At 47.8% G+C, this 25,254-nt stretch overlaps 1 protein-coding gene across 1 annotated transcript in view; it reads right to left on the bottom strand.

The window, feature by feature from the left end:
• The window catches only part of LOC119965981 (GMP reductase 1), a 153,369-nt gene that overhangs the window by 117,733 nt on the left and 10,382 nt on the right, over positions 1-25,254 (bottom strand). Inside the window, exon 2 of the mRNA XM_038797052.1 lies at positions 9,091-9,210. Coding sequence (XP_038652980.1) covers positions 9,091-9,210 — 120 coding nt within the window. The remainder of the gene's footprint in view (positions 1-9,090; positions 9,211-25,254) is intronic.

Raw genomic sequence — 25,254 nt, 5'->3', positions numbered from 1 at the left:
ATTTTTTTAAAAATCCGGTTTTCCCTTTTTCTACCAACGAGGTAATGATGTGGAGATGCCGGCATTGGTCTGGTGTAGAATAGTTAAGAAGTCTTACAACACCAGGTTAAAGTCCAACAGGTTTCTTTCAAAACAGGAGCACTCCTCAGGAGAATGTGGATAATGTCACACATGTTTAGCACAGGGCTAAATTGCTGGCTTTGGAAGCAGGCCAACAGCACGGTTCGATTCCCGTAACAGCCTCCCCGGACAGGCGCTGGAATGTGGCGACTAGGGGCTTTTCACAGTAACTTCATTTGAAGCCTACTCGTGACAATAAGCGATTTTCATTTTCATTTTTTCATGTCTCAATTATACATCTGCAACAATCTTGCCCAATCACTCATCGGTCTATATCAGGATAGACAACAATACCTCCTCCACGATAGTCCTCAATGCTGGGACCCCGCAAGGTTGCGTACTTAGCTCCTACTATACTCCCTATACACACATGACTGTGTGGCAAAATTTGGCTCCAACTCCATCTACACGTTTTCTAATGACACGACCATAGTGGGTCAGATCTCAAACAATGAGGAATCAGAGAACAGGAGGGAGATAGAGAACCCAATGGAGTGATGTAACGGCAACAATCTCTCCCTCAATGTCAGAAAAACTAAAGAACTGGTCATTGATTTCAGGAAGCATATTATTGTGCACACCCCTGTCTGCATCAATAGTGCCGAGGTGGAGATGGTTGACAGCTTCAAATTCCTACCTGTGCACATCACCAACAATCTGACCTGGTCCACACACGTTGACGCTACAACCAAAGAAGCACAACAGCGCCTATACTTCCTCAGGAAACTAAGGGAATTCCACAAGCCCGCATTGACTCTTACCAATTTTTACAGATGCACCATAGAAAGCATCCTATCTGGCTGCATCGCAGCCTGGTATGACAAATGCTCAGCCCAAGACCGTAAGAAACTACAGAGAGTCGTGAACACAGCCCAGTCCATCACGCAAACCCGCCTCCCATCCATTGACTCCGTCTACACCTCCCCGCTGCCTTGGAAAGCGGGCAGCATAATCAAAGATCCCTCCCATCCGAGTTATTCACTCGCCCAACTTCTTCCATCGGGCAGGAGAAAAGTCTGAGAACATGCACTATTAGGTTCATAAACAGCTTCTTCCCTGCTCTTATTGGTCTCCTGAATGACTCTCTTATGGATTGATCTGATCTCTTCATACATTTTCTCTACTGAGTAGTATTGCATTCCGTAGGCTCACCCGTTGCCTATGCTTATGTATTTACCTTGTGTATTTATGTATGTCGCATGTTTATTTTTCATGTATGGAATGAGATGTAGAACATAGAACAGTACAGCACAGAACAGGCCCTTCGGCCCTCAATGTTGTGCCGAGCCATGATCACCCCACTCAAACCCACGTATCCACCCTATACCCGTAACACAACAACCCCCCCCTTAACCTTACTTTTATTAGGACACTACGGGCAATTTAGCATGGCCAATCCACCTAACCCGCACATCTTTGGACTGTGGGAGGAAACCGGAGCACCCGGAGGAAACCCACGCACACAGGGGGAGGACGTGCAGACTCCACACAGACAGTGACCCAGCCGGGAATCGAACCTGGGACCCTGGAGCTGTGAAGCATTTATGCTAACCACCATGCTACCCTGCTGCCCTTATGTCTGGACTTATGCAGAACAATAGTTTTCACTGTATCGCGGTACACATGACAATAAAACAAATCCAATCCAATCCCTTTTGCAGCCTCTTCGCAATTTCCTCACAGTTAGTTTTACAACTAACTCTCTATCATCTGATAACTTAAGATATATTACTCTTTGTCCTCTCATCCAAATCACTGGTATGGATGGTTAATAACCATAATAACCACGGGTCCTTCAGGTGTCCCAATAGGTACAGCTTCCCAACCTGAAATAAACCTATAGTCCTGCTGCTTTATGTCCATTAAACTAAACAATACCATGGCAGTAAGTCGCTAGCATTGAAGCAAGCTTTAAAAAAAGTTGGCAACAAAACCAATTCACACTAATGTATTGCGCTACTCCCCAAAGCCCTAATTTAATGTATAACCTCTTCTGTGGTACCTTATGGAACTCCTTCAGAAAATCCAAATACTCTACATCTACTAATTCCACTTATACATCCTAGTTAGTTGCATCTTCAAGGAACTTTAATAGATTTGTCAAATGCAATTTCATTTTCATAAACCTATCTTGACTCTTCCCAATCATTTCATGACTTTCTAAGTGCCCAGTTATCTCAACCCTAATATTAGATTTTCGCATTTTCCCTACAGCCTAACATGCCTCCCTCCTTTCTTGAACGGCGATGTCACATTTGCTCCTTCCTATCCATAAGGACCATTCTAGAAACTGAAAATTCAGAAGATCAGAACCAATGCATCAGACTTCCGGTGGCTGTGATGAAGTCGGAAGCCACACATTTGGGAGATCCCGTTTTAAACGGACTTTTCGGCTCTTTTTAGAGCCCAAAACGGAAATTTTTCGACGTCTACCGGTGGGGAAAGTGTGCTGAACGACTTTCCCTGCAGTCTATGACTCGAACCCGGAGTGGAAAGGGGGAAAAAGCAGCAGCAGCTCCCCAGAAAAAACGGGGGAAGGAATCCAAGATGGCCACCAGCGGAGCTCCAGAGGAGTGGAAACAGTGGGCCCAGGAGCAACTAGCTGCTCTCCTGCGCTGCTTCACAGACCTCAAGGCTGAGGTACTGAGCTCTCTGCAGGAAACAAACAGAAGGCTGTCGGAGATTCAGACCACCCAGGGTGCTGCCATCAAGGAGTTGCAGACGCAGGCCACTGAACGAGAGGAGGAGGCCGTGGTCCTCATGAGTAAGGTGGAGGGGCACGAGGCACTCCACAAGAAGTGGCAGGAACGCTTCGAGGAGCTTGATCACCGCATGAGGCAGAAAAACCTGCGGATCTTGGGCCTTGAGGAGGGGCTGGAGGGGTCGGACCTGACAACCTCTGTGGCTATAATGCTGAACTCGCTAGTGGGGGCCGGGTCTTTCCATCTGCCCTTGGAGCTGGAGGGAGCACACAGAGTATTGGCCAGGAGGCCTAAGGAGAATGAACCCCCGCGTGCGGTGCTGGTGAGGTTCCACCGGTTCAGTGATCGGGAGTGTGTGCTGCGCTGGGCCAAGAAGGTGAAGAGCAGCAAGTGGGAGAATGGGGTAGTACGGATCTACCAGGATTGGAGTGCGGAGGTGGCTAAGCGGCGGTCCGGATTTAATCGGACGAAGGATGTGCTTTACAGGCAAAAGATAAAGTTCGGAATGTTGCAGCCCGCGCGCCTGTGGGTAACTTATTCGGACCGGCATTATTATTTTGATTCCCCGGAGGAGGCGTGGGCCTTCGTGCGGACGGAGAAACTGGACTTGAACTAGGGGTTTGGGGTTGCGGGGTTGGTTGTAATATCTTAGCGCTGGATTCTGCTGTTGCTGTTCTTTTCTTTTGTACTTTTGCAATTTTGATATGGTTATTTATAGGGGTGTTGTTCTGCTATGTTTTTTTCTGGGGCATTGGTTGAGTTGTGCATCTTGCGGGGAGGGTCGGGGGGGTTTGTTGTATTCTATGTCAGGTTGGGGGTATGGAGTGGGGCTGTTATTTGGGAGCTGCGTCAGAAGGGTGTGGTGGGGCAGTGCGAAAGCGCGGGCTTTCCTCTGGTTTCCCACGCTGCGGGGCTGGGGGGCGGAGACGGTGACGGGGGAGGCGGGGCCTTAACTGGTTCTTCCCCGCGCTGGAGCGTGCCTGGAGGAGGGATCGATTGGGGGATGATCCCACTTTGGGAGGGGTCGGGTTATTGGCGGGAGTTTCCGGGGTCAGCAGAAGTTAACTGACCCACGGAAGTACAATGGAGGACGGTTCGCGGCTGGGAGGGTTCCTAGCCTGGCGGGAAGGGAGGGGGGGAAAGGGGAATACCGGGTTGCTGCTGGTAGGGTCAGGAAGGAGCTGGTGGGGGCTCGGAGGACAGAGGAGAGGTGCTGTCGCTGTGGGGACTGGGTCGGGCAGGGGGTGCTGGCCTGGGGCGGGCAGTCAACGGGCTATGGCTAGTCAACGGGGGAGGGGGGCGGGACGCCCTCTGATCCGGTTGGTCACCTGGAATGCGAGAGGGTTGAATGGGCCGGTGGAGCGGTCGAGGGTACTGGCTCACCTGAAGGGGCTAAAGGCAGATGTGGCAATGCTTCAGGAGACCCACCTGAAGGTGGCAGACCAGGTCCGCCTGAGGAAGGGATGGGTGGGGCAGGTTTTCCACTCTGGGTTGGATGTGAAGAACCGGGGAGTGGCGATTCTGGTGGGGAAAAATGTGTTGTTTGAGGCATCGGCGGTGGTGGCGGATAAGGGGGGTAGGTATGTGATGGTTAGGGGCAGGCTACAAGGAGAGAAGGTGGTACTGGCTAGTGTGTATGCCCCAAATTGGGACGATGCGGGCTTTATGAGGCGTATGTTGGGACGGGTCCCGGATCTGGAGGCGGGAGGTCTGATCATGGGGGGGGGACTTTAATACGGTGTTGGATACTTCACTGGATCGGTCCAGCTCTAGGACGGGTAGGAGGCCGGCGGCGGCCAAGGTACTGAGAGGGTTTATGGATCAGATGGGTGGGGTGCATCCATGGAGGTTTGTGAGGCCGAGGGCACGCGAGTACTCTTTCTTCTCCCACGTTCATAGGGTCTACTCTCGGATAGATTTCTTCGTGGTGAGTAGGGGACTGATTCCGAGTGGAGGAGGCCGAGTATTCGGCCATTGCAATCTCCGACCACACTCCGCATTGGATAGAGTTGGAGATGGGGAGGTGCGGGACCAACGTCCGTTGTGGCGGTTGGATGTGGGGTTGTTGGCGGAGGAGAAGGTGTGTAGGAGGGTCCGGGCAAGTATTGAGGGGTACCTCGAGGTGAATGATACGGGGGAGGTTCAGGTGGGGATGGTCTGGGAAGCCCTGAAGGCAGTGATTCGGGGGGAGCTGATATCCATCCGGGCACACAGGGAGAGGAGCGAGAGGAGTGAGAGGGATAGACTGGTGGGAAAGATGCTGTAGGTGGACAGGAGGTATGCAGAGGCACCAGAGGAGGGACTGTTGGGGGAGAGGCGCAGCCTGCAGGCTGAATTTGATTTGCTGACCACTAGAAAGGCGGAGGCACAGTGGAGGAAGGCACAAGGGGCAGTGTACGAACATGGTGAAAAGGCGAGTAGGATGCTGGCTCATCAGCTCCGCAAGCGGGATGCGGCTAAGGAAATTGCTGGAGTGAGAGACAAGAGTGGGAATGTGGTGCGGAAGTGGGTAGAGGTGAATGAGGTCTTCAAGGACTTTTACGGGGAACTGTACCGGTCGGAGCCAACGGGGGAGAGGAGTGGAATGGAGAGGTTCCTTGACGGGCTTTCTTTCCCGAAGGTGCAGGAGGAGAAGGTGGAGGGGTTGGGTGCGCCGATTGAGCTGGAGGAGCTAGTTAAGGGGATCGGGCAGATGCAGTCAGGGAAGGCACCGGGGCCGGATGGGTTCCTGGTGGAATTTTATAAAAAGTTTGTGGACCTAGTGGGCCCCTTGCTGGTGCGGACACTCAATGAAGCGTGGGAAGGGGGGACTTTGCCCCCGACGATGTCGCGGGCGCAGATCTCGTTAATTTTAAAGAGGGACAAGGACCCCCAGCAGTGTGGTTCATACAGGCCCATATCTCTCCTCAACGTGGATGCTAAGGTCCTGGCAAAAATCCTGGCCACCAGGATAGAGGACTGTGTGCCAGGGGTTGTGCAAGAGGACCAGACAGGTTTTGTGAAGGGAAGGCAGCTGAACACGAATGTGCGGAGATTGCTGAATGTCATCATGAAGCCGGCGATTGAGGGGGAGGCAGAGATAGTGGTGGCACTGGATGCGGAGAAGGCCTTCGATAGAGTGGAGTGGGGGTACCTATGGGAGGTGTTGGGGAGGTTTGGATTTGGTGAAGGGTTCATTAGATGGGTAAGGCTGCTATATGAGGCCCCAATGGCGTGCGTGGCCACGAATAGGAGGAGGTCGGAGTACTTCCGACTTTACGGGGGACCAAGCAGGGTTGCCCCGTCCCCCTTGTTGTTTGCACTCGCAATCGAGCCGCTGGCGATGGCGTTGAGGGATTCAGAGAGGTGGAGAGGCTTGGTGCGAGGTGGGGAGGAACGTAGGGTGTCGTTGTATGCCGATGACCTGTTACTGTATGTGGCGGACCCGGTGGGAGGGATGCCGGGAGTGATGGAGTTGCTAGCTGAGTTTGGGACCTTTTCAGGTTATAAATTAAATTTAGGCAAGAGTGAGGTGTTTGTGGTGCACCCTGGAGACCAGGAGGAAGGAATTGGTAGGCTCCCGCTTAGGCAGGCAGGGGAGAGCTTTAGGTACCTGGGGGTGCAGGTGGCCAGGGACTGGGGGACTCTTCACAAGCATAACTTCACCAGACTTGTAGATCAGATGGAGGAGGAGTTCAAGAGGTGGGACATGCTGCCATTGTCGTTGGCGGGGAGGGTACAGTCCGTCAAAATGACGGTGCTTCTGAGGTTCTTGTTCCTCTTTCAGTGCCTGCCCATCTTTATCCCCAGGGCCTTCTTTTGGAGAGTGACTAGCAGTATTTTGAGCTTTGTGTGGGCACATGGGACTCCGAGAGTGAAGAAGGTGTTCCTGGAGCGAGGGAGGGATAGAGGCGGGCTGTCGCTGCCCAACCATCTGGGGTACTATTGGGCAGCCAATGTGTCAATGGTGCGTAAATGGGTGATGGAGGGGGGAGGGGCGGCGTGGAAAAGAATGGAGATGGCGTCATGTAGAGGTACGAGCCTGGGTGCCATGGTAACGGCACCATTGCCGCTCTCCCCTAAGAGGTTTACCACGAGCCCGGTGGTGGCGGCGACCCTAGGAATCTGGGGACAGTGGAGACAGCATCGGGGGGAAACAGGGGGCTCGATGGAGGCTCCACTGGGTGGCAACCATCGGTTCATCCCGGGGAACAAGGATGGGGGATTTAGGGGGTGGCCAAGGGCGGGCATCAGCAAATTGAGGGACCTGTTTATTGGCGGGAGGTTTGCGGGCCTGGGGGAACTGGAAGATAAATTTGGCCTTCCCCAAGGGAACATGTTCAGATACTTGCAGGTAAAGGCGTTTGCTAGGCGACAGGTAGAGGGATTCCCTCTGCTGCCGTCATGGGGGACGATGGACAGAGTGCTTTCAGGGGTGTGGGTCGGAGAGGGGAAGGTGTCTGACATCTATAAAGGTAATGCAGGAGGTGGAGGAGTCGTCAGTGGAGGAGCTGAAGGCTAAATGGGAGGAGGAACTTGGGGAGCAGATAGAGGACGGGACTTGGGCGGATGCCTTGGAGAGAGTCAACTCTTCCTCCTCATGTGCGAGGCTTAGTCTCATCCAATTTAAGGTGCTGCACCGGGCCCACATGTCCGGGACTAGGATGAGTAGGTTCTTTGGGGGTGAGGACAGATGCACCAGATGTTCGGGGAGTCCAGCGAACCAAGCCCATATGTTCTGGGCATGCCCAGCACTGGATGAATTCTGGAAGGGGGTGGCGGGGACGGTGTCGAGGGTGGTTGGATCCAGGGTCAAACCAGGGCGGGGACTCGCGATTTTTGGAGTTGCGGTAGAGCCGGGAGTGCAGGAGGCGAAAGAGGCCGGTGTCCTGGCCTTTGCATCCCTAGTAGCCCGACGAAGGATTCTGCTACAGTGGAAGGGTGCAAGGCCCCCAAGTGTGGAGACCTGGATCAGTGACATGGCGGGATTTATAAAATTGGAAAGGGTCAAATTTGCCCTGAGAGGATCAATACAAGGGTTCTATAAACGATGGCAGCCTTTTCTGGACTTCCTGGCTCAAAGATAGGTAACTTGGTCAATAGCAGCAGCAACCCGGGGGGCGGGGGGGGTTCCTTATTGTAGTGTCTATTCTGTAACTTTATATTGTGTTAATTTGCGTTGTTGTTAAAATGCTGTGTTGTTCATGGAGGTGGGGCGAATGTTTATGATTGTTAATTTATTGTTATTTTTGGTATTTTACAATGGTGCGTTATTGTTGTATAAATTCAAAATTTTTCAATAAAATTTTTTTAAAAAAACTCCGTTGCCAACTTATTTTAATGCCAAATGACCTCCTGTGTACAGTGATAATCACACACACAGTTTTGTGCACACTCAGCCATGTTCAGCAAGTCCACCTTTCTGCACTGCCTAAGAATATAGTGTGCCTGTGTGTGTACTGAACGTACAAATGACCTGTCCTTGAACCAGCAACGGTCGAGAGTTGAATGCTCTACTTAACTGCAGTGTTTATTTCTCTTTTCCCCATTTTGTTTTTAAGTTTTGGAATCTCAAAAGATGCACAGTAGGTCTACCCCACCTGTCCTAAACAGTTTGTGCGTTTATCAATTACAAACCTACTTTGCACGCACTTTTGAATACCACAAATTTGACCCAGATTCAAGTTTTTCTTCTGATTTAAAAGATTACTATTGTAGAAATGAGACTGAAATTGGTGGCAGTAGGGAAATGGCTTTTGTTTCTTTCTCTAACAGTGCTCCGCCATAACACCCGTAACCATGCAAGACTGAGCTAAATGGTTGACCTTCATTAAGATGGACACAATAACTTCTGCACAGCAACAAAGCTGTGGTAAATCCTACTTAATGGTTTCTCCTATAAATGTAAACAGTTGAATTCAAATTCAACTCAACTAATGGAGAGCTGGGTGGTGCAGTACTTTGGAACATTGCAGTAAGTAAACAGGCAGTTCTTCTGCAACCAAGGGAAGGATAATTAAAGGCCTTTCAGAGTAGACGGTAATGGTCACAAGTAAAATAACAGGTGCTGCTTTATTCTAACAGGTGCTGCTTTGTTCCAAAAACATAACTCCCAGAAACATAATTCATCATCGGAAGGATTATTTAACCATCTCCTGATGTGAAGCTTGTCAAAACAACACAGCTGTGCATGACTCATTGTCAAATTGAACATGTACCCAGTTGCGCAGCCAATGGTTAAACACATGCTCATTCATAAAAATTTACCCCAAAACAAGAAGTTACCCACCTTACTCAAAACTTCAGCCATTTCAAACGTGCCAACTGTATCCATGTTGGCTGCGATCAGTGGGATTCCAGTGTAAGTCTGTTTGGAGTTCCGAAACGTAAAGGTTCGTTTGAGATCAACCTAGAAAGGTGACAAAGACTCTATTGAAACAGTCATAATGAAAATAGAAATTACTGGGAAAATTCAGCAGGTCTGGCATGTGTGGAAAGAGAAATACAGTGAACGAGTGGTTAAATTGGCCTCCGTGCCACTGGCATGGTCATTTTGACTGCTGGAGAGCAGCAGTGATTCATGCCGGCAGGGGGTATATGCACATAAGACATCCCCAGAAGATACGACGGAATGAATTAAAATTGACGGCAATCAGGTTCATGCCCTCGTGGGACGTGAACCTGATTATGTCACCGGCGGGGGCATGGGGAAAATCTCATCCAAGAACTCTGTGGTGCAAATCCCATTATGGCCCTTTCACAAGAGTTAACAGCCATAAAGGGAATTGCGTCCATGGCCAACTGGCCCGGAAAACTCCCCTCTATGTGTCAAGTCGATATGACTTCCTCAGAGCAAAGCAACTGCAGTATTTTGCTTTCATTTTCATGAAACAGTCACCGCGTTCCACTCATTTAAACTTGCGTTTATTCATTGTTCCTAAGGTCCTTACAAAAGCCTTCTTTTTTTTCTAAATACATTTACGGGATGTGGGTGTCAGTGGTTATGCCAGCATTTATTGCCCATCCCTAGTTGCCCTTCAGAACTGCTGCAGTTTGAGGTATAGGTACACCCACAGTGCTGTGAGGGAGGGAGTGCCAGGATTTTGACCCAGTGACAATGGAGGAACGGTGATATATTTCCCAAGTTGGGATGGTGAATGACTTAAGAGGGGAACCTCCAGGTGGTGGGGTTCCCAGGTACCTGCTGCTCTTGTCCTTCTATATGGTAGGGGTTGTGGGTTCGGAAGCTGCTGTCTAAGGAACCTTGGCGAGTCCTTGCATTGCATCTTGTAGATGGCACACATGGCTGCCACTGTGCTTCCGTGATGGAGGGATTGAATGTTTGTGGAAGGGGTATCATCAACAGGTCGCTTTGTCCTGGATGGTCTTGGGCTTCTTGGGTGTTGTTGGAGCTGCACTCATCCAGGCAAGTGGAGAGGATTCCATAATGCTCATGACTTGTGCCTTGTAGATGGTGGATGGCTTTGCGGCGGTCAGGTGCGTTTAGTGCCATAGGATTCCTAGCCTTTGATCTTGTCTGGTAGTCACAGTGTTAATATGGCTAGTTCAGTTTCTGATCAATGGTAACCCTCAGGATGTTACCTGATTGTGGGGGACTCAGCAATGTTAATACCATTGAATGTCAAGGAGTGATGGTTAAATCCTCTCTCGTAGGAGATGGTCATTGCCTGGCACGAATGTAACTTGCCAGTTGTCAGCCCATGCCTCGATATTGTGGCATTTGGACATGGACAGCTTCATTATCTGAGGAGTCTCGAATGGTGCTGAACATTGTGCAGTCATCTGCGAAGTTCCCCACTTTTGACGTTCTGATGGAAGGGAGGTCATTGACGAAGCAGCTGAAGATGGTTGGGCCTACAGCACTACCCTGAGGAACTCCTGCAGTGATTTAAAAAACAATTAATTTAGGTACCCAATTATATTTTTTCCAATTAAAGGGACAATTCTAGCATGGCCAATCCACCTAACCTGCACATCTTTGGGTTGTGGGGGTGAAACCCACGCAGACACGGGGAGAATGTCCAAACTCCACATGGACAGTGACCCAGGGCCAGGATTTGTACCCGGGTCCTCAGTGCCATAGTCCCAGTGCTAACCACTGCGCCACATGCCACCCTTGAACTCCTGCAGTGATGTCTAAGAGCTGAGATGATTGACCTCAAACCACCACAACCATCTTCCTATGTGCCAGGTATGACTCCAACCTGTGGAGAGTTTTCCCCCTGATTCCCATTGACTCCAATTTTGCTCGGGCTCCTTGATGCCATACTCAGTCACTCTCAACTCACCTCTGGCATTCAGCTCTTTTGTCCATGTTGTAATGAGGTCAGGTGTTGAGTGACTCTGGTGGAACCCAAACTGAGCGTCCGTGAGCAGGTTATATCTGAGTAAGTGCCGCTTGATACCGTTGATGATTCTTCCATCGCTTTGCTACTGATGGAGAGTAGACAGATAGGGCTGTAATTGGCTGGGTTGGACTTATCCTGTTTCTTGCGTACAGGACACACCTGGGACATTTTCCACATTGCCAAGTAGATGCCAGTGTTGTAGCCGTGCTGGAACAGCTTAGCTAGGGGTGTGGCACGTTCTGGAGCACAAGTCTTCAGTGCTATTGCTGGACCATTGTCAGGGCCCATAGCCTTTGCAGTATCCAGTGCCTTCAGTTGTTTCTTGATAACACATGGAATGAATCTTATTGGCTGAAAACTGACATCAGTGATGATGTGGCCCTCTGGTGGAGACTGAGATGGATCATCCACTTGGAACATCTGGCTGAAGATTGTGCCAATGCTTCAGCCTTGTCACAGCACCTCACAAAAGCCCAGTCTGAGTTGCAAGACCTGTTCGAAGTCTATCCCATTTAGCATCATGGTAGTGTCACACAACACGATGGAGGTTTTCCTCAATGTGAAGAAGGGACTTTGTCTCCACAAGGTCTGTGCGATGGTCACTTCTACAGATACCGTCATGGATTCATCTGCAGCAGGCAGTTTGGTGAGGATGGGTTATGTATGTTTTTCCCCTCTTGTTGGTTCCCTCACCACCTGCTGCAGTCCCGGTCCAGCAGCTATGTCCTTGAGGGCTCGACCAGCTCAGTCCGTGATAGTACTACCGAGCTACTCTCGGACATTGAAGTCCCCACCCAGAGTATATTCTGCACCCTTTCCACCCTCAGTGCTTCCTCCAAGTGGTGTGCAACATGGAGGAGTACTGATTCACCAGCTGAAGGTGGCCGGTAAGTGGTAATCAACAGGACTTTTCCTTGCCCATGTTTAACCTGAAGCCATGAGACTTCATGGGCTCCTGTCGATGTTGAGGACTCCCAGAGCAACTCCTTCCCAACTGTATATCACTGTGCTGCCACCTCTGCTGAGTCTGTCTTGCCGGTGAGAGAGGACTTACCCAAGAATGGTGGCAGTGGTATTTGGGACATTGTCTGCAGGTTATGATTCTGTGAGTATGACTATGTTAGGCTGTTGCTTGACTAATCTGTGAGACAGCTCTCCCAACTTTGGCACAAACCCCTAGATATTAGTAAGGAGGACTTTGCAGGGTCAATATAAGGCTGGTTTTGCCGCTGTCGTTTCGGGTGCCGGGGTCGATGTCCGGAACTTTCACTCCAATTTTGTGTTTTGTAGCGATTTGTAACAACTTAATGGCTTGCTAGGTAATTTTAGAGGGCAAAGAATCAAGCACACTTCTGTGGGTCTGAAGTCACATGTAGGCCAGACCAGGTAAAGATGGCAGATTTCTGTCCCTAAAGGACATTAGTGAACCAGATGGGTTTTTACGACAATCGACAGTGGTTTCAGAGTCATCATTCGACTTTTAATTCCAGGTAATTTTTTTAATTGAATTTAAATTCCACCACCTGCTATGGTGGGAATCGAACACGGCTCCCCAGGGCATTATCCTTTGGATTATTAGTCCAGTGACATGTTCACAGGTATTTATTAATGCTTTCATCCTTTTCCTGATATGTATGATTTCCCCATTCTCATTTTCTTCCATCTCCCCAAGCTAGTTCCCTAAATAGAATCATAGAATTTACAGTGCAGGAGGCCATTCGGCCCATTGAGTCTGCACCGGCCCTTGGAAAGAGCACCCTACTCAAGGCCATGCCCCCACTCTATGCCCGTATCCCTAAGCCCACCTAACCTTTTTGGACACAAAGGGCAATTTTAGCATGGCTAATCCACCTAACCTGCACATCTTTGGATGTGGGAGGAAACCGGAGCACCCGGAGGAAACCCACGCACACACGGGGAGAACGTGCAGACTCCGCACAGACAGCGACCCAGCGGGGAATCAAACCTGGGACCCTGGAGCTGTGAAGCGACTGTGCTAACCATTGTGCTACCTTGCAGCCCTGTTGGTCAACTGGGACCTACACCGTTGGTCTTAACTGTTGGTCAAAGGAGCTGAATAGTCACAACTGTTGACATTCGCAATGATTACCCAGTTTATCCACCACCAGGGATGATAAGAATGAATTTTGTTTAGCTATATTTTGCCTTCTCCCTTCTATTGATATGCTGGCCAAGGCTGGAATTCTTTATTTAAGCGCTCCTTCCAAACCTGTGACCTTCACCAACTAGAAGGACATGGGCACATTACCTTGAAGTTTCCTCCTGAACCATTCCTTCCCCCCCTCCCCCCCCCCCCCCCCCCCCACCTCCCCAAACAAAACACGGGAAAAAACATCATCCTGACTGGGGCATATATTGCCATTTTGCCAATCCTTCATTGGTACTGGATTAAAATAATGGAACTAATGGGAGGATCTTTACCAGACACGCTAAAGCAGCTCAAGGCAGCAGCTCAGTATCCTTCTCAAGAGAAACTAAGGAACTAGCTATTGGCAATTAAAAAAGTCTTGTGAGAAATAGCGAAATACGAAGAATACATATATAAATAAACATTCATAACCTCAGATAGAAGTACAATTATGCATATCAGAATTTTCAGATGATGTGTCAGTGTTTCAATGGTTATTTTTCATTTCTGAATTGAAATTGGAAGATGGTAATGGTGGTAATATCACTGGACTAGAATCCAGAAGGTTTATGTTCTGGGGCCATGGGTTCAAATCCCACCATAACAGATGGTGAAATTTAAATCCAGTTAATTAAAAGCCAGCCCCAGTAATGGTGACCACGAAACTGTCATTGATTATCATCAAACGCATTTAGTACGCTAATCTTCTTTACAAAGAACAAAGAAAAGTACAGCACAGGATCAGGCCCTTTGGCCCTCCAAGCCTGCGCCAAACATGCTGCCCGTCTAAACTAAAATCTTCTACACTTCCGGGGGCCGTATCCCTCTGCTCCCATCCTATTCATGAATCTGTCAAGATGCCCCTTAAATGTCACTATCATCCCTGTTTTCACCACCTCCTCCGGCAGAGAGTTCCAGGCACCCACTACCCTCTGTGTAAAAAAACTTGCCTTGTACATCTCCTCTAAACCTTGCCCCTCGCACCTTAAACTTATGCCCCTTAGTAATTGACCCCTCCACCCTGGGAAAAGGTCTCTGACTATCCACCCTGTCCATGCCCCTCAGAATTTTGTAGACCTCTATCAGGTCGTCCTTCAACCTCCTTCGTTCCAGTGAAAACAAACCGAGTTTATTCAACCCTTCATCATAGCTAATGCCCTCCATACCAGGCAATATCTTGGTAAATCTCTTCTGCACCCTCTATAAAGCCTCCACAATTCTGGCGACCAGAATTGAACACTATACTCCAAGTGTGGCCTAACTAAGGTTCTATACAGCTGCAACATGACTTGCCAATTTTTATACTCAGTGCCCCGACAAATGAAGGCAAGCATGCCGTATGCCTTCTTGACTACCTTCTCCACCTGTGTTGCCCCTTTCAGTGATCTGTGGATCTGTACACCTAGATCTCGCTGACTGTCAATACTCTTGAGGGTTCTACCATTCACTGTATATTCCCTACCTGTATTAGACCTTCCAAAATGCATTACCTCACATTTGTCCGGATTAAACGCCATCTGCCATCTCTCCACCCAAGTCTCCAAACTATCTCAATCCTGTTGTATCCTCTGACAGTCCTCATCGCTATCCGCAATTCCACCAACATTTGTGTCGTCCGCAAAACTTACTAATCAGACCAGTTACATTTTTCTCCAAATCATTTATATGTACTACGAACAGCAAAGGTCCCAGCACTGACCCCTGCGGAACACCACTAGTCACAGCCCTCCAATCAGAAAAGCACCCTTCCATTGCTACTGTCTGCCTTCTATGACCGAGCCAGTTCTCTATCCACCTTGCCAGCTCACCTCTGATCACATGTGACTTCGCCTTTTGTACCAGTCTGCCATGAGGGACCTTGTCAAAGGCCTTACTGAAGTCCATATAGACAACATCCACTGCCCTACCTGTATCAATCATTTTTGTGACCTCCTCGAAAAACTCTTATCAAGTTAGTGAGACACAACCTCTCCTTCACAAAATTTGTGCTGCCTCTCGCCAATACGTCCACTTGCTTCCAAATGGGAGTAGATCCTGTCTCAAAGTATTCTCTCCAGTAATTTCCCTACCACTGATGTACGGCTCACCGACCTGTAGTTCCATGGATTATCCTTGCTATCCTTCTTAAACAAAGGAACAACATTAGTTATTCTCCAGTCCTCCGGGACATCACCTGAAGACAATGAGGATCCAAAGATTTCTGTCAAGGCCTCAGCAATTTCCTCCCTTGCCTCCTTCAGTATTCTGGGGTAGATCCCATCAGGCCCTGTGAACTTACCCACCGTAATATTTTTCAAGACGCCCAACACATCCTCTTTCTGGATCTCAATGTAACCCAGGCTATCTACACACCCTTCTCCAGACTCAACATCCATAAATTCCTTCTCTTTGGTGAATACTGATGCAAAGTATTCATTTAGTACCTCACCCATTTCCTCTGGCTCCACACATAGATTCCCTTCCCTGTCCTTCAGTGGGCCAACCCTTTCCCTGGCTACCCTCTTGCTTTTTATTTACGTGTAAAAAGCCTTGGGATTTTCCTCAACCCTATTTTCCAATGACTTTTCATAACCCCTTTTAGCCCTCCTGACTCATTGCTTAAGTTCCTTCCTACTTTCCTTATATTCCACACAGTCTTTGTCTGTTCCTAGCCTTCTAGCCCTGACAAATGCCTCCTTTTTCTTTTTGACAAGGCCTACAATATCTCTTGTTATCCAAGGTTCCCGAAATTTGCCGTATCCGCACAGGAACATGCCGGTCCTGAATTCCTTTCAACTGACATTTGAAAGCCTCCCTCATGCCAGATGTTGATTTACCTTCAAACATTTGCCCCAATCTAGGTTCTTCGGTTCCTGCCTAATATTGTTATAATTAGCCTTCCCCCAATTTAGCACATTCCCCCTAGGTCCACTCTTACCCTTGTCCACCAGCACTTTAAAACTTACTGAACCGTGGTCACTGTTCCCGAAATGCTCCCCTACTGAAACCTCGACCACCTGGCCAGGCTCATTCCCCAATACCAGGTCCAGTCCAGCCCCGTCCCTAGTTGGACTATCTGCATATTGTTTTAAGAAGCCCTCCTGGATGCTCCTTACAAACTCTGCCCCGTCCAAGCCCAGTCAATATTGTGAATGAGTGAGTCCCAGTCAATATTGGGAAAGTTAAAGTCTCCCATCACAACAACCCTGTTGCTTTTACTCCTTTCCAAAATCTGTCTACCTATCTGCTCCTCTATCTCCCGCTGGCTGTTGGGTGGCCTGAGTAAACCCCCAACATTGTGACTGCACCCTTCTTATTCCTGATCTCTACCCCTATTGCCTCGTTGCCCTCTGAGGTGTCCTCCCGCAGTACAGCTGTGATATTCTCCCTAACCAGGAGCGCAACTCCTCCACCCCTTTAATATCCTCCTCTATCCTGCCTGAAACATCTAAATCCTGGAACGTTTAGCTGCCAATCCTGTCCTTCCCTCAACCAGATCTCTGTGATGGCAACAACATCATAGTTCCAAGTACTAATCCAACCTCCAAGTTCATCTGCCTTACCCATTATACTTCTTGCACTAAAACATATCACCTCATGGCCACCAGTCTCACTCTTTTCAGCAACATCTCCCTGTCTGCTCTTCCTCAGAGCCATACTGGCCCTATTCCCCTCAATGTTTTCACCTTCTGACCTATTGCTCCGGTACCCACCCCCCTGCCATACTAGTTTAAACCCTCCCGTGTGACGCTAGCAAACCTCATGGCCAGGATATTTATGCCTCTCTATTTTAGATGCAACCCATCCTTCTTATACAGGTCTCACCTGCCCTGGAAGAGCTCCCAGTGGTCCAGATAACTGAAGCTGTCCCTCCACACCAGCCACTATTTCTAGCCTGACTGGCACGTGGCACAGGGAGTAATCCCGAGATTACAACCCTAGAGGTCCTGTATTTTAACTTTCTGCCTAGATCTCTGAACTCCTGCTGCAGGACCTCATCCCCCTTCCTATGCCGTTAGTACAAATACATACCACAACCTCTGCCTGTTTGCCCTTCCCCTTCAGGATGCCCTCTACTCCTCTGAGACATCTTGGACCCTGGCACCAGGGAGACAACATACCATCCTGGAGTCTCTTTCACATCCACAGAAGCGGCTATCTATGCCCCTGACTACAGAGTCCCTATGACTATTTCTCTTCTGCGCTTTGACCCTCCCTGCTGAACATCAGAGCCAGCCGTGGTGCCACTGCTCTGGCTGCTGCTGCTTTCCCCCCAACAGTATCCAAAGCGGTATACCTGTTCAAGAGGGGGACGACCACAAGGGATTCTTGCACTCACTGCCTGCCCCTTCTGGTGGTCACCCATCTCTCTGCCTGCACCTTGGGTGTGACCACATCTCTGTAACTCCTATCTGTGACGCTTTCCGCCACCTGTATGCTCCTCTGTGCATCCAATTGCTGCTCCAACCGAGGAGCTGCCATTGGTTACACTTGCTGCAGATGTTGTCGACCGGAATGCTGGAAGCGTCACAGATTTGCCACATCTCACAGTTGGAGCACTGCACCCAGCTGAGTGACATTTAAGCACTAGTTAATTAATTTGAAATAAACATTTTAAATTGAGTTACAATTAACAATATGGCCCTGCCGCTGGATTTTTACTGTAAAATTAAATGCTAAATACCAATCTCTACCCTCAGGTTTAGTTACTCCACGATCTAGTTAATCAATTAGATTTGTTTTGCAACATTATTTTTTTTCAAATTTAACAGATTCCCAATCAGCCAATCAGGTCACGGCTTTACTGTGATGTCACTTCAGTTTTCCTCCCCCACACAATTTGAAACGGTAATAAAAGGAAGGAATTTAGGGAAGGAAGTCTGCCATCCTTACCTGGACTGGTCCATATGTAACTCCAGACCCACGGCTATCTGATTGACTCTTAACTGTTCTCAAGGGAAGGGCAACAAATATCTGGTTACACCCACATCCCGTGAACAAATTTTTAAAATGCAGCAATTTGGAGAGTCTACAGTTTCTGCTGTGTTTTTTCTCCCGACTGATTATAATACAAGTTGTACGAGCATTTACTCTTGTGCCATTTGTAACATTGCCTCCCCATCATCAGTTTGTTCGCATGCCATCTGCCAGTTTCACGGAAAGCCCACACATTTTCAGGAATTTCATGAATAATTTGCAGCGGACACCACAATGATTGCTCTCTATAGGGATGATGCCTCCTCGACAGTAAGGTATTCTCATGTGATAAATTAATTTATGCATTGTGGCTGTAGAAAGACAATGGGCTGGATTCTCCGTTCCGGAGGCCAGGCGAACAGAGAATCTGCGGTAGTTTCATGACATAGAATTTAGAACAGTACAGCACAGAACAGGCCCTTCGGCCCTCGATGTTGTGCCGAGCAATGATCACCCTACTCAAACATCCACCCTATACCCGTAACCCAACAACTCCCCCTTAACCTTACTTTTTAGAACACTACGGGCAATTTAGCATGGCCAATCCACCTAACCCGCACATCTTTGGACTGTGGGAGGAAACCGGAGCACCCGGAGGAAACCCACGCACACACGGGGAGGACGTGCAGACTCCACACAGACAGTGACCCAGCCGGGAACCGAACCTGGGACCCAGGAGCTGTGAAGCATTGATGCTAACCACTATGCTACCGTGCTGCCCCAATTGGCACGAATCCCTCGCCGATTTGGTTCCGGTGAGGGGCTAGCACCGACGTCTCGTGAAACGTCCGCGGAATGGCTGAAAATGGCCGGAAAACATAGTGCTGGCCAGGCTCGAACCCTAGCTCACCAACCCCGACCCCACAGCTCGGGTCAAATTCAACTTTGCAGAATAATGTGGAACAGTCATGTCAGAAATCAGGCAAACAATCAGACCATATATGCAGTATCCTTATCATCGTTAGTTCAAGACATGGCACTAGGAGTCAAAATGAACCACTCACCAGGCTACAAAACATTTTAATGGATTGAAAACAAACAGATCTTTGCCAATTTGGCTGAGTGAATCTAAAATCAGGATCCTTTTATCATAGAACCTTTACAGTGCAGAAGACTGTTCGGCCCATCAAGTCTGTACTGGCCGCTGAAAGAGCACTTCCTCCTAGTCCCACTCCCCCGCCTTGACTCCAAAACCTTGCACCTTCTTTCTTTTCAGGTAAAAATTCAATTTCCTTTTGAATACCTCGATTGAACCTGCCTCCATCATCATCTCTGGAAGTTTGTTCCAGACTTCAACCACTCTGAGTGACATTCCTCACATTACTTACACGACCTTTATCCATTATTTTGAGTCTGTGTCCTCTAGTTCTTGATGCGCTCGAGGGGGAACAGTTTCTCACTATTCACTCTTTCCATGCCCCTCAGGAACGAACACTTCTATCAAGTCTCACTCAGCTGCCTTTTCTCCAAGGAAAACAGCCCTAACTCTCCAATCTATCCTCACAGTTACAATTGTTTAACCCTGGAATCATTCCTGTGAATCTCCCCTGTACTCTCTCCACAGCCTTCCTCAAGTATGGTGCTCAGAGCTGCATCAATAAAATAAACACAAATGGACTGCTTTTGAAGGACTGCTTTCATTCATATTTAGCTACTTCCTTTCTTTTCTGAAGAACTACTGTGGCTACAAATAAATTAATATCGATGCTGGGAACAAAGCTACTGCTGAAAATAATAGGTACTTGCCATCACTTCCAGTTGCCAACTAAAGTACTGGCGGAAACATCTGTATAGGTGATACTGGATGCCTTAATTATTGAATTACAGCTTTCTGGTTTTATCAGTGGCAGCATCATATAGGATACATGGCATAGAAACAGGCCATCTGGTTCAACCAAACCATGTCAGTGTCTATGCTCCACTCGAGTCTCCACTAAATCGAAGTCTACCATAATTACCATTTATTTCCTTCTCTCTCAAATGGTTGGTAAGCTTCCCCTTAAATGCATCTATACTACTCTCTTCAACCACTCCCTGTTGTAGCAATTTCCACATTCTTACCACTGGGTAAAAGGTTTGAAAAGATCTAACCAATGGAAAACACTTCCACAGCCACACTGGCACTTCAAAAGTCATTGATGCTCCAAAGACTGGATACCGCTCTTGGGATTGCATGTTAAAGGACTCCACGGAAAATGAATTTGTATTGTAGGATGCAACAGAACATGGGCCATAATTTTATACCTACCCCCTCCCCGGTGGTTTTTTGAGGTGGGGGGGGGGGGGGGGGGGGGGGGTGTCCTGCCCGCCCGTGTCGTCATTTTATGATCAGATGGACAGGGCCATGGAGGGGAAACTTCACCAAGGAGGCTGTCATTAAGCAATGGCACCTTCTGCAGCTGCCAAGTAGAGCCTCACATGAGAGCATGGATAGCATTGCTCATGTCTATCTCATAGGGTTATTAACCTTTACACAACAGGATCCTTCCAGGCCAAAGCAGGTGACATCAGCAAAACTTCGCAGTTTGCAGCACACTGCTATATCCAAGGGGGTGTGGGAGTGCCGAGCGAGGGTCAACATTGCAAATTTCCCAAGCATGAAAGGCATCATACGCTGCACCTGCATTTCCTTATGTGCAAAAAATTACCAGCCTGGCATCTTTACCAATTAAAAGGAATTCTACTTGCCTAACATACAGCAAAGTTTGCAACCGCAGGTAATGCATCATGGAGCTCTGTGCCAAGTTTCCAGGCACCAATCATGGCTCTTTCTTCCTGCCCAGCCTTCTGTGCCATTTCTATTAAGGCTGTCAACAAGGGCAGCAGGATAGCACAGTGGTTACCACTGTGGCTTTACAGCACCGGGGTCCCAGGTTTAATTCCCGGCTGGGTCACCGTCTGCGCGGAATCTGCACGTTCTCCCCATGTCTGCATGGGTTTCCTCCGGGTGCTCCAATTTCCTCCCACTAGCCCTGAACAGCGTGCTGTTAGGTAATTTGGACATTCTGAATTCTCCCTCTGTGTACCCGAACAGGCGCCGGAATGTGGCGACCAGGGGCTTTTCACAGTAACTTCATTGCGATGTAAGCCTACTTAGGGCCTCACGGTAGCATGGTGGTTAGCATCAATGCTTCACAGCTCCAGGGTCCCAGGTTCGATTCCCGGCTGGGTCACTGTCTGTGTGGAGTCTGCACGTCCTCCCCGTGTGTGCGTGGGTTTCCTCCGGGTGCTCCGGTTTCCTCCCACAGTCCAAAGATGTGCGGGTTAGGTGGATTGGCCATGCTAAATTGCCCGTAGTATAAGGTTAATGGGGGGATTGTTGGGTTACGGGTATACGGGTTACGTGGGTTTAAGTGGGGTGATCATTGCTCGGCACAACATCGAGGGCCGAAGGGCCTGTTCTGTGCTGTACTGTTCTATGTTCTACTTGTGACAATAAAGATTACTATAATGATTGTTATTATAAGTTACAGGCAAGCAATTAGGCAACACGGGCTATCCCCTCTGGATGAGCAGATGGGCAAGACCTCCATTGCTGAGAACCTGTTGTCTAGAGCTGGAGCCGTACTTCTGCAAGAAAGGAGTGCACTTGTGCATTTTTCCGCAAGATGTTTAATGAAGGTTGTGCATGTCATAGTAGAATAGTGGATATTCAATGCCTTAGGTGCTAGGAAGTGAGGATTGCAACAGTGGAGACTTTATGGATGTGAAATTGGGATTACCTGTGCCTGTTTTTTGGATACCATTGACCTTAGAGATCCAACATTCAACAACCTTGGAGTCTACCTTTTCCTATGTTGTGCCATTCTTCAATCTTTCCCAGGTCTGAGCTACCTCCTTTTTAAGAGGCGAAGATATCTTTATGTAGTGCAAACCATCTTCAACCGGTGCTGGCCACTCACAATATCAATCTCCTGCTGTTGCACCTAGCCATTCAACAGCACAGTTGGCACTGAAATCACCAAAGTTAGCAGGCAGCACAAAGTTGACTTGTTGCCTGCATTGCAATCAACACGCATGGGGTTCATCTGCTCATTGTCTGGGGCTATCAAATTTAGCCCCCATGAGTCTAAGGAGAGGGAGATGAGTGAAGTGTGGTGCAATAATTATAGATATTTAAGGAAGAATGAGGGCAGGGGAGCATTTTGCCTGAAAGTCTGAGACACGGTTAAGATAACAGTACCTCAACAGCTCTGGTCAGGTCACTGAACTTCTAGCTTTGCAGCCACCTCCTGGGATCTAAGTTCCTTTTATTGACCTCCTTTGTGATGTCTTCCCATTGCTGGAAAAAGTGCGGATTGAGGGTTTTCTGTCCATGGTAGGGAAGATGACTTCCCTCCTCCTCTTTGCCACAGCTTGAGCAACAGTCTTCATGGCAGAATTGAAAAAAAAACTAGGGCCATCTGCTGCCATTTGTGTCCCCGTTGACGACAACCACAATGGGCCTCCTCTTTCAGGAGGCTGCTATGTTTAAGTGGTGCCAGATAGCGATGAAATCCAAGCCCCTAAACAGTCAGCTATGCAGTCTGCGTAATTCATTAGCTGCATTCCAACTCATAATGAGCAGACAGCATTGGACAACATTAACATGTTCATACAGTATACACCCCCACCACCTGCATGATGTTATTTTTGAATTAAAGGGAAGAGCTCCTATAATGGCTAACGAGGTAAGTGTAGTGCTCAGATGGACTTGGAAGAACCAGTGATAAGGCAGCTAATGTAAACTAAGAAGAATCTAAGGTTCCCAGCTGTGAGCCTGAGCAAGAAAAATCAGTACAGCATTCACCAAATATCCCATTCCTGATCTCTATCACTGGCAAGTAAATGGGTACAGGTGAGGTCAGAATTCAGTATCCAGGTTTGCATAGAAGGCAGCCTGTGGAACTTTAGTGTGATAAGGAGGGGAGGAGAGAAAACTGGAGAAAAAGAAGCATTCAGAATGGAGGTTTTATCTTGTCGTATTTCGTAGTATTTCTGTTAGCATCAGATGCAATAACAGTTTGTCAGTCTGACTAATCAGCTCAAGTTCCGCTACTACCAAGCACCTAAACTAGAATGCGTATTGTAAATGGGATGCCAACATTGTTTGTTCAGGTGAACACAAGAAATCCATGAAGTTACTCAAAGAAGATTTGAAAGTACTCCTAGCGTCCTGCTCAACATTCATCCCACAACCAAATCATTAAGGACAGCTATTTCATTTAGATCATATATTTCATTTGTTGTTTGCGGGACCTTGATGTGCACTAATTGACCACTGGACTTCCCTAAATATAATAGACAAGACACCACACATCAAATTTTATTCATAGATTTTAGTTGTTCTGAGGAAGTGACAAGCACTATATAAATGCAAGGCTTTCTTCCTTATTAAACTCTGAACTGTGAACAACAAGGATGGAATTACAATATGAGAAACAGGTATGACTAAAGTGAGGCAGCTGGAGAACAGTAAATAAGTGAATCATTTTGAGACTAAGTTCACGCGTATAATTGAAAGGGCAAAGAGCTAAAAGTTGAAGAGGGCATAGGTCCAGCTTTGAGCATTAAAGCAACAGTAATAATAACAGCATTCTCTTTAACAATTGTTTGTTGAATTTGAAAAGGAAGCCTTTGTGTAAAAAATTTTAAAATGTGAAGACTGTGCTTAAATTTTACAATATACTAAATCTGGCAGAACTTTGAATTACTGAAGGACTTCGGAAATTGATATTAATTACAAAACTGGTAATATATCAGTTTCTGGTGACGATGTCATTCAAGGCCACTCACATGGGATGGTTCCCTATCTGAGACTTGCACCCAGCAATAATCAGACCTTCTGGATTGGATTGGATTTGTTTATTGTCGCGTGTACCGAGTGAAAAGTATTTTTCTGCAAGCAGCTGCAGCTCAACAGATCATTCAGTACATGGAAAGTAAAGGGAATTAAACAAAATTCAAGAAAATACATAATAGGGCAACACAAGATATACAATGTAACTACATAAGCATTGGCATCGGATGAAGCATACAGGGTGTAGTGTTAATGAGGTCAGTCAATAAGAGGGTCATTTAGGAGTCTGATGGCAGTGGGGAAGCTGTTTTTGAGTCTGTTCGCACGTGTTCTAGTCTGTGCGTGCGTGTTCTGCAAAGTCATGATTAAAATTGCCAGCTCTGCCATCAATTTAGCATATTTTCCAACACAACTTCAGCCAACACAGAGCGCACTGGTATTTAATATGCATGGTGACCTGATACTATGTGCAGTATCAGGCTAAAGAGATAGGATCATGCTGTAGATGCACATGGGTGGGGTGTCCTCGGGCTGGTATGAACCTTTGTGCTATAACGCTTCTATGATTCTACTCTATGATTCTACATAGGGTGCATATTAACATGATCGGCATTCTAATCACTTAATGTGACCTTTGGAGCATGGTATGTTTAAGTAAGAAGACAGAGGTTCTACTAAAGAAAACACAGCCACCTTTTATGAAGAACCATCTTTATATCTAGAGATGCCAAGGGCTGAAAAGTCTAGCTGTATGGTTTTCACTGACTGGTGTATCGCTTTCCTGTTCAAGGGCACAACTGTGCCAAGGATTGATTTCAGTAATAAAACAGCGTCTAGGGAAATACATTTGCTTTTGGGAATTATTTTGTCCCTGGGTCAAAATTCTAGAGCTCAGTACCTGTAATGGGGAGGCAGTGGCATAGTGGTATTGCCACTTGACTAGTTAGCCAGAGACCTAGAGTAACGCTCCTGGGGCCCTGCCACTGCAGATAGTGAAATTTGAATTCAATAATAATCTGGAATTAAAGGTCTAATGATGACCATGAAACTATTGTCAATTTTGCTGTTAAAACCCCATCTGGGTCACTAATGTCCTTTGGGAAGGAAATCTGCCGTCTTACCTAATCTGTCCTACATGTGACTTCAGATCTGCAGCAATGTGGTTGACTCTTAACTGCTCCCTCAAGGGCAATTAGGGGT

The sequence above is a fragment of the Scyliorhinus canicula genome, chromosome 5 (genome assembly GCF_902713615.1).
Source record: "Scyliorhinus canicula chromosome 5, sScyCan1.1, whole genome shotgun sequence".
Lineage (NCBI taxonomy): Eukaryota > Metazoa > Chordata > Chondrichthyes > Carcharhiniformes > Scyliorhinidae > Scyliorhinus > Scyliorhinus canicula.
The sequence above is the reverse complement of the archived record's forward strand: the minus strand, read 5'-3'. Positions and strand labels throughout refer to the sequence as shown.